Consider the following 16,294-nt stretch of genomic DNA (forward strand, 5'->3'; position numbering starts at 1 on the left):
TTAAATAGCAGCAAATACTACAGAAAGTGGTGAACTCCTTGATCTCAATTTTTCAGCCAACCAATCGAGCATCATACAAAATTCAATTTGCACCTTCTCGTTCATTTACATTCTCTGCATGAATCTTCTCTATAATATACGTTCTCTGGTCAAACCAATAATATCGGAACTCATGACACCTACTACCTTTTTTTATCGGTTTTAATTCCGATTTCGACAACAATCCGATTCTACCGATTATAAAAAACTCTACAGAAAATCAACAAATGAAATTATCGAACCCAGCTATCGATGGACTCCAAACAAAATTTTCGACAAACCCATAAGTTCAAACGGGGACGTTTGCATTTCAGTGAGGATTAGTTAGCACTTTACATATTGAAGATATGATACTCTCATGCATTAATATCATATGATACAAAGTAATACGATATGACACCTGCACATAGCCCAAATCGCTGAAGTTGTAACACTTAGGTTTAGAGTTAGAAATTATTTATTGTAATTTTGAGTTCTTATTCTGGATTCAATAAAGGAGCAGCTCCCAAAAAAATATTTTTTTATTTAAGCTAAAACGAAAGCCTGGAGAACTTCCTCTAGCCGTCCATACCACCAGATCCCGTCCCCAAAATAATCGGAATTTTTTCATTTCCTTTGTTGAAAATATCGATTGGATCCAAATTTGACAAACTTTCAAATCGGTGCCAGTTCCATTTATATTTTTATTTTTCCAAAACGTTTTACTTTTGGTATATTTATTTGTTTATACATTTTTGCATTCACTTCTTAAGTTAAAAAAAAAACATACAAAGCACACAAAACCAGAATATTTATAAAAAAAAAATACAATACATTTATTATTTTTTACCAAATACATAAATTGATGATATTCTAAATTTTTTTCAAAACAGGGAATAACATATATTTCACGTTTAAAATATATTATTCTGAATATTTATTTCAGTGTAGTTCAAAGACTGTATTCATTTAATTTAATTCCTTTGAAATTTTTGTTGGCGGGGGAGCAGCTAGTTCTGCTATGGATGAGAATTCCATACGTTTTTTCAGGGAACCAATTACGGATGAAGGTTGGCCTTCGCTATAAAGACGGCTGAGATCAACAGGTGGTGTATTTGAAGGCCTTCGTTGTGATATCAAATTGTTACTATCTCCCACCGGAATCGGAGCAGATGTGTTGGACTGAATACTAGAAACTGCCAAGTCTATTGCACTATAATTATATTTCACACTATTGGCAGAGCTGCCTTTAGTTGGACCTAGCGCTGGAGGCGTTGAAGCTTCACGTAAACGAGATATTGTCGCAGCAGTTGATGAGGTTGATTTAGGTGGTTTCATCATCATTGCAGATAGCGAATCCTTCTGAATTTTTAACATCGCAGCGGGCGAAAGAAAAAAATTTCCGTCTTGCTTAATATGTTGCTGCTGAAAGAAGGGATATTCTTGCGTTTTTTCCTGGGAAAAAGCATTAAAGAAGTTAGGGGACTCTGCAATGGCAGATATATTCGTCGAATTTGTACTATTGCACAATTTATTAGAAGATGATAGATTAGCTATCGGTGTTGAAGATGAAAATAGTGAACTCAAGTGAGAAGCAGCCTTATTTTGGTGATAAAGAAATGAACTATCAGTCTGATTTTGATTTTCACTTTGCTTTTGTTGGATTTGTGAAGAAATATCTTTGGTCTTCAGTTTGGAATCAAATGAAGACAGGTCAGTATCAGCTCCTACTGAAAGCAAAGCAGATAATTCATTATGTGGGTTATTTAAGGACTTTCCTTCAACCGACTCACAACGAAAATTATTTTCATTTTCAAAAAGTTTTGAATATGTTTGTAAAAATGAACCGTAGTTCGCTTGAACTTGAGATTCTGACTGTTTTTGCTTTTTTGATGAAAGGGACACATTTACCAATGCTGCAGCTGCCACAGCGCCCATTTGTTGTTGTATAAAAGCGCTGAAATCATCTGCTTTTGCCAATTGCATACAAGATTCATACCCAAGAAATTTTGAAACTTGAGATAAATTATTATAGTCGGGAGTCTGCGTTTGATCGGCTTTAGGTCCAAGGGTAGTGCCTGTTAAAAAATTTAAATCAGATCCTAAACCAAGCGTGCCGAGTGTAGTTGCACCAAGCGCTTCCGCCTGATGTAAGAGGAGAGCAGCATATTCCGGAGAGCGCATAAGTTCATTCATTTTTAAGGGATCATTTTTTATATTATCCAATTCTTTCATAAGCTTTGTTTTATATAAACTTGTGTTATTAGATGAGAAAAGTACAGGTGGAGAAAGTCTCGACGGCTCCGCTTTATTTTTAGTGCTGCCTGCAATTTCTTGATTATGTGCTTCCAACGAACGCGATGCATTGAAGTTATTTGTGTAACCACTTACACTTGTTTCACATGAATTATTTTTTTGTTCTCCACTCTTTTCAGAAAGGATTTGATGAATAGTAGAGCTTCGATTATTATTATCACCAGTCTGCTGTTGAAAAATGTTAGTCAAATCAGTTTGTATAAAATTAGGTGCTAGCTGATCAGCCAACTGTGCTAAGCTTGCGGCGACCAAATCATTTGGTGTCTCGTAATTCGATGCCATGTTTAATATATTTCTAGAATTATGTAATGTTGCAGTATTAGAATGCTGAGAATACAGTGGTGTTTCTGATTTGGTAGGTGAAGGGGAGCTTAAGAGAGGTATTTCCGATTTAACTGGACTTGCGGAGCATGAAGGTACAGTGATTGGACTGTCACGCAAATGTATTTCTGTAAAAGACGCAGCTGGAAAAGAAGTTCCGATTGACGGCAACGGTGAGAGTATTTCTGAACTTAAAGTTGTAACGGTGGAACTAGTAGATGTTTGGTAAGGTGAAGCGTTAGTACTTTTAGTCGATAGCGATGGTATATTATTGGATCCTAACTGATTAGACGACGCCAAAGATGCAAATGTACGAACTGGATTCATGTTTAATCCAGATGGTAAACAAAGTTGCTCCTGCAGTGACATAACTTTTATTTCGCTACCCTTTTTATCAAGATCATGTTTTTCTATTTCAACAAACTTTTTATCATGTATAACTTGTTTAATTTCATCTTGAGGTAGATCAACACTAAATGCTACAGAAAAAGTTTGGCTGGCCTTCTTGCCAATATCTGTCACTGTTTTAGGAGGAATAAATTTGTCTTCGTTCCCTAAAATTTCACAAATCAAGTTCCAAAGGATAGTATTATCCTGTTCCGCAGGAAGTTTTAAATATAATGTGTGTTTTAACTTTTCTAAAAATGTAACGTCTTCAATAAAAATGCTGTTAAATTTAATCAATTCATTTCGCGATCTTGCATAATAAGTAGCACATGCTTGCAGTTGAGAATGCACATATGCTGGTGTTTCCTTATCCAATATGACTGAGTATTGCATTAACATCGGACGTCCATATTCCAAAATTTGTTTGGTCTCATTCGGCGGCATGACCCATACAGATTTAATTACTGATTCTAAGCTTGGATTTTCATCATAATATGGAGCTATGTAAAGAAAAATTTGTACAAAGTTAAATTTTGATAACTGTTTAAAAATACTTACAAACTATTGTTGACACACATGGTGTATACGTAGTATCTGAAGAACCGCGCATTCGAATTTGGAAGTCTAACTGGGCATCGCAATCTCGTAATGAAGGTTCCGCTTGAAATTTCGGATGTGAATGATACCACCCAACAAGTAGAAGTTGATCGCACATTATCATATTTTTTATATCGTGTTCCTCTTGAACTGATTTTTGAAAATTTCTACAAGGGTATGCCTTAGTTATGTTCAATGCTACAAAAAAAAAAAAGAAATGGTCCTTTAAACTTGGATTTGAAGACAATATAATATAAATATTTTATATTATTAAAAATGCATAGTTATTTTTGGGTATACTACTATAAAAAACCTCAACGCCTATTGAGATAAATATAATAATAATATTGAATATAATATTTAGCAGAATATTATTAAAAAACAATGTTATGCTCCGATAACCACACCTTGAAGTCAATAATTGAACAAAGATTTATTCCAATACATGTATGAATGTATTCATTGGTGCTTAATGTGAACGGAAAGGACGTGAGGAATTTAATTGTATTATAGAGGCACAGACGTGGTTTATCCCATTTTCAAACTGTAACACAAACTACTAGGAAGAAATGTTTCCATCAATGTTCTTTCTCTTCTCCGTGGTTTTCTTTTCGGAATTTAAATTTGTGACTAAATATGAAAAGTAAGCTGGTAACTAATAATTTAATGTGATTGTTTAAGCAAATACTCGTCTAATATAGCAAGCAGAGCAAAATACGGTATCATACACGAAGGAACAAAATTTAGCTGTGAGACAAGAAATTTGCTCGTCAAAAAGGATTTAATCAATCAAAATCAGCTGTTTTTTTTTCTTCTTATATAAAATTCAAAGATTTCAACTAATGAAAATATGTTTTTGAGTGATAACTAAATACGAATGATTGTAAATCACACAAAATCATAAAAATGTAAACAAGAAATTGATGAGAAAAACCAAAAATAAAAGCTTTTTTACTGTATGAATTACAAATTTTTCGTAAGAGGAAGCACGCTCCGAAGTAACACAACCTTATATGATTGAATCAGAGAACTTATAAGAAGAAGTTCTTCTTTAAACTTTTCTAAAGAAGAAGTTCTTCTAAGTTCTCTGATTGAATCATGCAACTATCTTTCATTTATGGTTGTATGTAATTTACGGTTTGATTCTCTGTCACAAATGATCGGTACGAAAACAATGAACAGCGAGAATTTGGCAATTTAAGTCAAGCAAATGTGCAGAGTATAATTGAGAGGTTTGTTCATGCAAACTGAATACAAAATGGAGATCGAAGCGTACCAATTTTTCAATGCACACTATATAATATAGCACTTACTCCAAAGTGCCGAGAAGCTTGTAATACTCTATATATAGGTATATATGGCATTGTCCGTATTTAATGGAACCACTGACGCAGTCATTCGATATGAAAATGATCGAGAATTTAAAGGTAGTGTTGGAGAACAACATCAGGAAATCAGTGCATTGTATCAAACAAGCTGTGACATAATAAAAATTTGAAATTTTTTGTTTTTGGTTTTGTCAAATTCAATAAATTTTTATTTTCCAAATGATCAATGTATTTGAATAATTGTTGCAAACGTACCTATGTTCTTTAAATAATATTAACTTCGCTATGTAATATTTTTCTATCTCATTTTACGAATTTTTGGAAATTTAAACGATGCTGCCATATAATTTTATCAGTGTTTCTCAAAAATGTACACTCCGATTCGAGTTTTCAAAGATACTAAAATCAGTACCCACAGGCAATACAAAATACTGATATAGAAGTCATGGCTAGAAACTATATTAGTTAGCTAGTTAACTATACATTAAAGGTCTTAAATAATTATGAGTCCCGATTTGTTGTCTTGAAAAAAATACTTATCTGTTTTTATGTTTAAACTCAAACTTACTGTGCGTATTTATATCCCAGTGACCTCCAAAATAACCGCAAACTTCACGCATGGTTAAATGACAGTGGAAATCAGCCAACAGCAAAGCCGAAGAATTAAATGTAACTAAAAATGGTTGTACTTTTCCCATTGATATAAACGACACTGCTTTTATTAACATATTTCCATCACTGAAAGCAAAATAGGTTAAATACAATTTAAAACAAGGTATAAATCAGTATTTTTAATTAAAACTGCATTAAACTATGGCATATCCAATATTATACGCTTAGTTAATTTTGCTAAGATACCTTACATGTTACATGATATATGTATGTATGATGTAAAAATTAATTCAATTACACTAACCATAATAATTTTTCATTGTAATGAAGCCATGGTTTTCCGTTTCTTTATGTTTCATTTTACGATTTCTGTCAAAATGCAATGCTGGCAAATACTTTTAACAGTGTTATCCAATAATATAAACAAATGATTGTTATCTGCGCTTTCAAACAGAGCATTTCTGTAGCCTTCCGCAAATAATATTCTTGTTTCAGTATCCAAAGTAAGGATAACTGCAACTATAATCCACAAGCCCTCCTCAGTAGGGGTGCTAGTTCCATGACTATAGTATGTGTCTTTTCCCCGATATTTATTTTGTATTACAATCAGTCAAATTAATTAATAATTAAATGAGATATATTTGATATAAGCTCAGTCCAAAGACGTTAAATTTAATATATTGGGTAGATCAGGTAAAGGTCAATCATATGATCGTAAGGCTTTATATTAAGGCTGTGGGGTTTATACCAAGGTATATATCGACTACATTTATGAAGATAACTGATACACTATGTTATGTCGATCTTCGGAATTAAGTTTAATAGATGACGAAAATCCGTATATGCAGTAAATGCGAGCTGGAGTAATTTGTTGGCCGATTTCCCATATTATCGGCATTAAACTAAAATATATCCAAAATCACTAAATTATGCTAAGATATCTTACGTTTTGACCTAAATATATGGTATAAGCTTTCAATAAAATACCCAATATGCCGAATTTATGGTAATGACACGGGTACCTAACGCGATGTATTGTTGTGAATAATTAATTTTAAGCTCTCGGAACGTTGTTTTTTTAACGCAAAAGCAAGCTAATTGTGAATTGTTAATTTATTTTTATTTAAAATTAGCTTAAACTGCAGTTGTCGTTTCATTAGCAACCGTTGAGCATTTGACGGTTCGCTGTGCGTTGCTCTAACATTCGCAGTGTGAGTTCTTCACTTAAGTTTATTATACTCTAAGTGTTCTTTTTGATCTGGAACTGGTTGACTAGAAAGTTGAAACCATAATAAAAATAAGAACACCGGCAACTGTTCAGCTCGGATCAATAGAAATGGGTGCACTACATTGGTTTTATAACATTTACATAAAAAAGGTAAAAAAAAAAATAAGAATAACGTTAACTTCGGCAGCTTCGTGGTCCTAACTAAAGGTAAATTTCGTGAAGATGACTTGTCAAATTAAAACGTTTTCCATACAAGGACTTGAGTTTGATCCGTCAGTTTGTATGGTACCTATATGCTATAGTTGTCCGATATCGACGGTTCCGACAAATGAGCGGCTTCTTGGGAAGGAAAAGCATGTGCACAAAACTTGTGAACGATTAAATCAGAAAACTTAAAACAACGAGAAGGTGCAAATTGAATTTTGTATGATGCTCGATTGGTTGGCTGAAAAATTGAGATCAAGGAGTTCACCATTTTCTGTAATATTTGCTGTTATTTAACAGAAATGAGATTTTATAACAACGTTCTCTGACAAATTACGTATCTCCCAATATAATGAGAAAAATGAAGTGAAATGAATGAGAAAACAAAAAATACAAATGCCACTTCACATATGTATGTATGCATGATTATTTTTTGCCATATAAACGATGTTTATGATGAAAAATTGATAAAATTTGATTTTTTTGCACAAATGCTACATTGATAAAATGTGAAAGATTATGCAAAAGATTATGCAAGAAATGATATTTTACTATTTTCATAATTTTCTAATTTCAGTTGTTACAGAATTAATAATTTATGTATGTACATATGTATGTACATCAATATGTTATATTATATAATATACTTGTAATAATATATTATCAATTATCAATGAAAACATGTGAGCGCACTGCTTTATATGTAAGTATGTATGTACAAATATGCGTACGACCGCGCAAAATAAGTAATGCATACACAAATCTACATACCATTAGGCGTACAAATGTAACTACGTCAGCCAATAGGCAAAATACAAACATTGTTGTACAAAAACAACAATTGTCTCAAATAGTCGCAGAAATCAATATGGCAGCCAAATTGACAAATCCTAAATTTGTAGTAAATCACACACCAACAACATTTTCTTTCGTTTCATTCATAAAAGCAAACGACTTACACATCTCCCCGAGCATGCGTCATTCCGATGTTCCCTCTAGAAGGGAAAAGTGACAACCCTGCAAACACAGAAATCAATGACAAAAGTGGCAACAAAGCTTTTGTCGATTTAAAATTCTTCACAATTCTAAAATATTTTTCCGTGGCTCGCAAAAATCGTCGTCAATATGTATGCATGTTCATATAAAAACATACATGCCTACAATGACTTGTGGGCAAAGCTGCTAGAGCGGCAAGGGAAGCGATGACAATCGGCGAGCGTTCGGTTATTTTTCGGCACATCTCGGATTTTCTACCAACAACACAATGTTGTGACGCTTTGTCGCCGCGTCAGTCCTTCGACAGATTGACTCTTTGACATAAAAGCAAAGAACGTGAGCTTCGATCATTGGTTGACCGTGTCAACGGAGATTTCACATGAAGTAATGAGTGTTCATATCTACATACATATGTTGTTTGTAGACAAATTTACAAATATTTTTACACATGATATGAAAATGCCGGCGGCAAAACACAATTCTGTACTTTTATGACTCCATAATGGTGTCAAGCACTTGAATTCTTTTAAGAAATATATCAAAATATGTTTAAATTATTATTAATAACTCACAAGAAAGTAAAAATGAATTAACATAAAATAATTTAAAAATAATAATTAATAATAATTCAATAAAAGGGAATATGTTTCAAATAGCATATCAATATTCCCAGGTTGGCATACATATATTCTCTTCAATATTCGCCGTTTGGTTATGTTAAGAGAGCGTATGTTTACAGATTCACCGCTGTTATAAAAGCGAGAAATGTTATTTGTTTCTCGTGCATGTGAGGTGAACTCCTTGATAAAATCCTATAAATTGTTCGCTGTCGAACCTGCACCTTCGCGTTGTTTTAAGTTCTCTGCTTAATATACCCTGTTCTGGGCCGTTAAAAAATCAACCAATCTACTCGCCTTCCTTTTCCGAAGCTCAAATCCCGCGTATATTATTTGAGTATTAATTTTAGTTATTGTATCTTCGTTTGACAAGGAGTAAATGGAAACATGAACGTATACAGTGGACTGAAGCTGGTTGTTCAGCTCCAAAGGAACTGAAGTCACAACGATCAGCAAAGAAGGTTATGGCGTTAGATGTTTGGGATGCAAAATTTTGTTGATTGATTATCTATAGAAAGGTAAAACAATCAACTCTGAATACTATTGCAGCCTTTTGGATCTGCTGGATGAAAAAATTTGTGAGAAAAGACCTGGTTTGCAGCACAAAAAAATAAAATTTCTTTAAGATAATGCACCTGTTCACAAAGGTATTTTAACCTTATTAAAGTACGAATTGCTTACAGCGACTACTACCTCTACAGAAACGTGAAACAATTCCTTCGTGGAAAGCGTTTTTCGTCGAATGAAGAAGCTATTACAGCCGTAGACGGGTATTTTGCATAGCTTCCGGATAGTAATTATAGGGATGGCATAAAATTGTTGGAGGATCATTTGAATAAGTGTATTAAAGTTAAGGGAGATTATATTGAATAAAAAAATATATTTCGTATCAAAACAATATTTTTTATTTCGAGTGCAGAATCTTTTCAACAAATCTGTATGTACATATTTCGGATACGAATAAAACTAAATAAGTCTAAGGTCTATAACCTACATAAGCTAAAAAATACCAAATATGATTGTAGACCTTTCGGTTTCTTCGAAAATATTGAATACTTTCGCAACCTTTTTATACTCTTGTAACACGTTGCTACAGAATATAATAGTTTTGTTCTCTTAATGGTTGCTTGCATCTGTTAAACCAAATTGAAATAGATATCCAGTTATGTATATATAAATGATCAGGATGACGAGACGAGTTGAAATCCGGTTGAATTTAGATATATTGATATATTAAATTTGGTTCATACGCTCGGCACCCAAAATGGGCGACATCGCACCATTGCCACACCACGCCATTAATCGAAAGCCTATAAACTGCTATAACTAAGCTCCAAGTTGAGATACAAACTTGTAAGTTGGCGTAGGGAATTGCTGTGCTGAGGGGCACTTGCGTTTTGAAAATCTTTCAAGGTGTGCTGGGCCTCGCCTTAACGCTAAATCAACCAAATTTGTTCAGAACAAATATTTTTAGCATCCCCTTCAATACTGTAAAAATGGTTGAAATCGGGTTATAACCCCGCCCACACTCTTGTGTAGAAAACTACTAAAAATTCAATAGCTCAAAAAATAAGAAGTGAGAGCCACTAAATTTTGCGAGAGATGATACAAAAAAGCTTTATAGGAGCCAATACCAAAATTGGACAATGGGCGTGGCACAGCCCATATTTAGGTAAAAACCCATATCTCGGGACCTAGCCGACCAAATACAATCAAGTTTGGTTCAAACCAGCCTCCTGATATTTTTATTATAGAGTGCGAAAATGGGCGAAATCGCCTACTTTCCATTTAACACAATTTTAAATTCCATCTGATTCTTTTACTTTAAAATATACAAAACAAGCAGCAACTAATGTATCGGGATAGAACTTTTGACGAATAGTGTCTCAAAAATGTGCCAACTGATGACCAAAAATTGTCAAAATCGGACAACAACTATTCAAGCACCCAGACACCGAATATGTGAAAAAAAAAGTTGCAAGAGTATAAAATGCTCTTCCTTGTTTTTTTGATATAAAGTTTTGCCTTCACCCGAAGATATTTCTCCAACCTTTATCCTTGCAAGTTGTGACAGTAGGAAATTTCGGTTACACCTTGTTTAATTTGCGTTTATTAAGACCGTTGGCATTCCGTATACAAATAATTAGTTCGCTAATTTTTTTACTTAAAAATGCTTACAGCATTTGGTTTTACGCTTTGGTTAAATCTTGAATCATATTTTTTATTGTAGACATAAATTGTGTCATACGTTAACTATGTCCTAAAATCATGCTTTCAACGCTTCCGCTTGGTTATTTTGGTGTATTTGCATAACAACATACCGAAAGGTTTATTTTAATTTTTCCGAATTAAAAAAAAAATGTGGGAAAATAGGTAGTTTGATAATCAGGTAAGATTAAAAAAAAAAATAATAATATATTAGCGAGATAAAAATTTTTGTCAAGCATAGAAAGATGCATCATGACATACAAATTTTGCCTTCAGGACATATATCGTTCATTTTGGACTTGGCGATTTTTCAAAGTTACTGGTCGAAAAATCAACCAATAGCTGTAAATGAGTTACGGGGCCATGTAAGGTGTAAATCATCTCCGTGGAAATTGGTGCTTTTGTTTAATCAATGTTACCCTCTATCAGGTGCACTTTGTGAAAATTCTTTGTGCATCCAATGTCACTTAATGTCAGTTCTTCTCTTGCCGATCACTGTTTTTATGTCACTTGTCACTCGTTGGTCCTTTTTATTTGACACACTTTCAATTCTTTTTTTGCTTCGCTGTCCGTGCGATTGCTGATGCCTGCATGTTTGGTGAAAGCTGATAATTTGTTGTTACCCAACTTCTGCTTACGGAATTCTCTTTTTCGGTACCTCTTTTGCTGAACGCTGCGATGACTCATTTTCGTCACCGTTTTATGTTGTTTGCTGGCTCGACAAAACTCGATGCCACGCCATTTGTCCGATTCGGTTCGGGTATGATGTTTATAGGCTTTAACGTATTGATTTAGTGAGTTATCGCACATTTGGTAGATTTCAACATAACTGTTAATTGGGGCGTCTAGGTGATTATCATCTCATTTCACCTATTAAGAGGTGGTAGAAAGACTTGTTTGGTTATTTTAGCATTAATTAGTTTTTGTAAGATACATACAATATGTTATGTACATTAAACATATTAGAGGCGGTTTTTTTTTAGCTCACTGGTGCCCCTTACCACTGCGATTCCATGTACCAAATAACGTTTTGTATCTTAACATGGAGCTGAGTTATAGCACTTTATAGGGTTTTCACCACAGCGCAGAAAACTTCACCATGATATCTCAATTTTTACTCAAGTTTTCACTTGCACATGCAAACGCCTAAGACAGGCCGACAGTCTCTTGGATTTCAGTTCGTCTCGTCATCCCGATCATTTGTTTTTAAATAACTTTTTATCTATTTTTATTAGTTTTAGGTGAAAACCATCCTTATGTAGGCAAAACTATTATACTTTGGTAACATGTTGTAAAGGAAATGCAGTTATACCTATCTGCGGTAATTTTGGTGATCAATTTTATCTGTCTGGGCATTTAAAATAAAATTTTCTGTCATCAGAAAATACGAATAATGTCTCTACTTGTACAAGGTGTTATTTTCCTTAGTTTCTGTCTTTTTATTGATAGTGGATTTGCTCGCTATTTTTCATTAAATTTGGCGGAGATGCTTTGTGTATCTGGAGCATCTCTAAGTATGATCCTCCGGCCTGCTTCGGTAATTACATTTATTGCTGCACTTAAAGTTCTTTCCATAAGTTATTTTATTTCGAAGAAAAAATGCAATTTTTAGTTTAGTATGAAACTTTAAACGCTTTTCTCTCAAAACCACTTTTTTCCAATTGGCGAGACAAATAACAATAACAATTTTTATTAAATCGACTTCAAATTTGTTATTGCCTTAAGAATTGGATTTCGCATAGAAGTAAGTAAGAAAATTTATTTAATTAGATTTTTTTATGGACAGTTTGCTACGAAATTATTGACTAAAAATTCAATTTTTCTATCGAAATGCCTATAACTTTTGAAGAAATCAATATTGGCTAAATGAGTCTTCGTTGCCCCCGTAAACCATCCACATAAACATACCTCCCACATGAACGAAACATCACCTCTCGCAACATTCACCACATCACCTTACGCAACATACACCACATAATACGACACCACCATCCAGGTTAACATAACCCACCTGCCTGTCAACCGACAAAAACATCAACGAAACGATCGACGGGTCAAGCGTCCGATCTTTTTTCCGATTCGATCCAGCAACGAGCTACACATCATCTTAGGCAACAAAGTGCTGTGCGGTGAACAAATATATAAGTGCAGTTGCAGACAGGCAAACACATAAGTATGTATATACCATAAGCAAAAGTGCAGTTAAATAAGGTACAGAAAAAGGTTAATATACAAATACATATGTATGTGTTTATTGAAGTGGCAAATTCACAATACATACAACGGACAGAAATTCAGTGAACTAAAGTGACATACAAAATAGGTATAAGCCTAAAGAAAAAATAATAATTATAATAATAAAAAAAATAAAACCAAAAAACAAAACAAAGGGTTTACTACCACAACTTAAAACAAAACGGTCGCGAACCCAATACCAATACCAATATCAAATCAGACCAAACTCAACCAGCTGACAGAATACAGGAATTGGCGAAAAACGTTCACGAAATTAAATACATTTTATTCCCCAAAAGCCCCTGGAGGAAATCAAAGTGAGTCATATCGATTCCTTTTTTATCTTATTTATGCTCATATGTTGCCACTAACAATTTATGTTTTTGGACATGAAAAAAAGTAACTGTAATAAAAACATTCCGTTTAATAGTTCTTAACGGTTGCAAAACTGGTTTACCTTACCGGTTTAAATTGCGGAAAAACAGTTTATAACACATATACACACATAAAATAAATGTATATATATTTATATATGTATATATCTATATATGCATATACAAAAGAATATATAAATAACAGTTGACTGCCTGTAAATGCTTAACTTCGTGTATCCAAACACATCTTAGCAAACACAACTCAAATAAGATTTTAAGTATTTAAGTACAATACAAGATTTTACCGGCAATACCTTTTACGCTTAATCAAGCAGTAAGCAGGATTCCGTCACTCGCATTGAAAGTCGGGCAAGAACTAAGCAAAATTTTTAGAACAATAAAAATATATATTCAAAGTAACGTAAAATTAAGCACATGGAGCAAAAACTGAGTTAAGGCTACTTTTTCGCCTCACATTGAAAGTCGGTCCACTGCATTTCTACCGAATTTAACGGTAAATATTCCGTTATATCTATTCGAAGCTTTGTTATAAGCCTAAATATTTGTCTTTAAGTATCGTAAGTCAGTCAGTGAAGTTTAAGTGAGTATTTTTTTTTAAATTTCGCGAAACAGTCTAGAGAACGCAATTTAGTCATACATCACCATTTACAAGGAAAAACGGAGCGTGAAATAGCAAATTTGGGGAAGAAAAGCAAATCCACAGTTCACGATATTATTACCAGATATAATCGAAATGGATTGATTTCAAATAAGCAGAGCGAGTCCAGACCTAAGAAATTGAGAGATGAAAACTTTGTTTTACGAGAAATATAGCAAAGACCTATTACTTCTGCTCCCAAACTTGCTTCAATGGTCGAAGAATCTTCAGGGACTAAGCTTAATATGGAAACTATTACGAAAAAATGCATGGTCGAGTAGCAAGTAAAAAGGTTAATTTTACGTTACTTTGATTATATATTTTTATTGTTTTCTAACTGTAGGACTTTTTGTAATAAAATAAAAAAAAATTGAGTTTAATATCTTTTTTCATTACAAATTTATTATCAGTAGAAATTTTGATCAGTTCTTGCCCGACTTTCAATGTCAGTGACTGTATATATATTTGATACATATGTTTTAATTTTAAATAATTGACATTGCATACTTTACATTGTATACCATATATAACATGCATATATACATGCCAATATTCATACATACATATACCTATGAGAAATAATTGCGTATAGCAATTTAGGGTATATGTACACATATAGCTCTTTCATATATTCAATTACAATTATGTACGGACATACATATAGCGCTTACGGGAAACTACCTCCTATTGCCAATTTCTCTCTCGCACTCTTTACGAATTACGGTTATAATGTAATATACGGTAATACTCTTATTTACATTTGCATATAGCATACAATCCACTTATGCTTATATATCCTACATACATAGGGTACAACCATACAAAAACTAATCGGAACATTTCGTATAAAAACGGTTCGGTAAATATAACGCGGATTATTTAATAAAATTATATTATATTATATAAAAAATACAAAATTGTGAACAGTATACATATACACATATTGGTTCACACAAAATTTATATTTTATATTCAAAGTCCACTTTGGAATATATCCCGCGATACCCCCTGCAGCAAGCAAGCAGGATTGCATACTTAACATTTCAGCACAACTAATTCGTGCATAGAGCCAGTTCATACAGAATTCTTTTGTAACCCAAAATGGTTTATGGTGGGCGGGAGGACGACGAGGAGAGACGGAGGGACCGTGCCCCTCGTGCTCGGGTGGCACGCTTTGTGTTCTTGTTCGTAACAGCTCGCTGCTACCCTTTTCAGCATTTCTTTTCACTTTCAAATTCTTTGAATGGTTGCAAGAGCGCTCGGTTTCAAATGAATACAAGTATATTCTATTCGTTCAGATTTTTGAATTCTGTTATCAATTTTTTATATGTAATATGCAAATACTTATGTATGCATATAATAATAGAAATATTTTGAAAAATTGTAAATGGGGAAAAATTAAGATACTCAAAAATATTTAATTTACATTTTTAATAACATATAGCGGTATTAAATGTAATAATATAGGAGTATACATAAAAGAATTCTAATAAAAATGGTAACTTCACTTTTTAATATTTACATAATATATTAAAATGCTTCCATATAAATCCGTTGTGGTCAGGATTTAGTTCGAATATCATTTTATTTAAAACAAGAATTGTAATTAATTCAATTATGTTTTATAATGAATAGAAAAAAAAGATAGAAAATTCCTGTTATAAATTTGGCCTTGAAAATATTAGTAGCGGGTATTCAATACATTCTGGTGGACTAGGGAATTCCCGTCATAAGTTTTTCTTTGAAACTAATGGTAATTCATTGCAACGAAATGTGAGACCATCATCCCAATATACAAATGAAATATGCAACACACAAGTGTCGCACAGCCGAACCGCACAAACATTTGCGAAAATTTTATAAAAAGGAATGACAGCAAAACTTATTTTGAGTTGCTGGACTCTTTTTGCTCGTGTGAATGCACAGAGCGACACCAAAGAGAATTTGCCGATAATGAGGGTCAAAAGAGTTCCCATGTAAACGCAGTAATACATAGGTACAAAGTGTGTTGATCTCTTCAACGAGCTCTTAATTGCACAAGTACATAAATACATACCTAAAAAACCCCCTACCTATGTACCTATATACCCTTTACCAAACATAAACAAATAAAAAGTGCGGTTGTTAATAAACTATTAAATTAAAAATAAATACGAATCAGTATCTTAAAGGACATACCAAACATAAATAAATAA

The 16,294-nt window shown here is 33.2% G+C and overlaps 1 protein-coding gene across 5 annotated transcripts in view; it reads right to left on the bottom strand.

Moving 5' to 3' along the window:
* Positions 1 to 829: 829 nt before the first annotated feature.
* LOC106623482 (MPN domain-containing protein CG4751) overlaps positions 830 to 16,294 on the bottom strand; it is a 263,160-nt gene continuing 247,695 nt past the window's right edge. For all 5 annotated transcript variants that reach the window (XM_070106622.1, XM_070106625.1, XM_070106623.1 and 2 more), the window contains 3 exons: positions 5,536 to 5,705; positions 3,601 to 3,837; positions 830 to 3,542 (listed from right to left, as the gene is read on the bottom strand). In XM_070106622.1, the coding sequence (XP_069962723.1) occupies positions 988 to 3,542; positions 3,601 to 3,837; positions 5,536 to 5,705 (2,962 nt within the window). In that variant the 3' untranslated portion in view covers positions 830 to 987. The remainder of the gene's footprint in view (positions 3,543 to 3,600; positions 3,838 to 5,535; positions 5,706 to 16,294) is intronic.

Source organism: Bactrocera oleae, chromosome 3, assembly GCF_042242935.1.
Source record: "Bactrocera oleae isolate idBacOlea1 chromosome 3, idBacOlea1, whole genome shotgun sequence".
In the NCBI taxonomy this organism is placed as follows: Eukaryota; Metazoa; Arthropoda; class Insecta; order Diptera; family Tephritidae; genus Bactrocera; species Bactrocera oleae.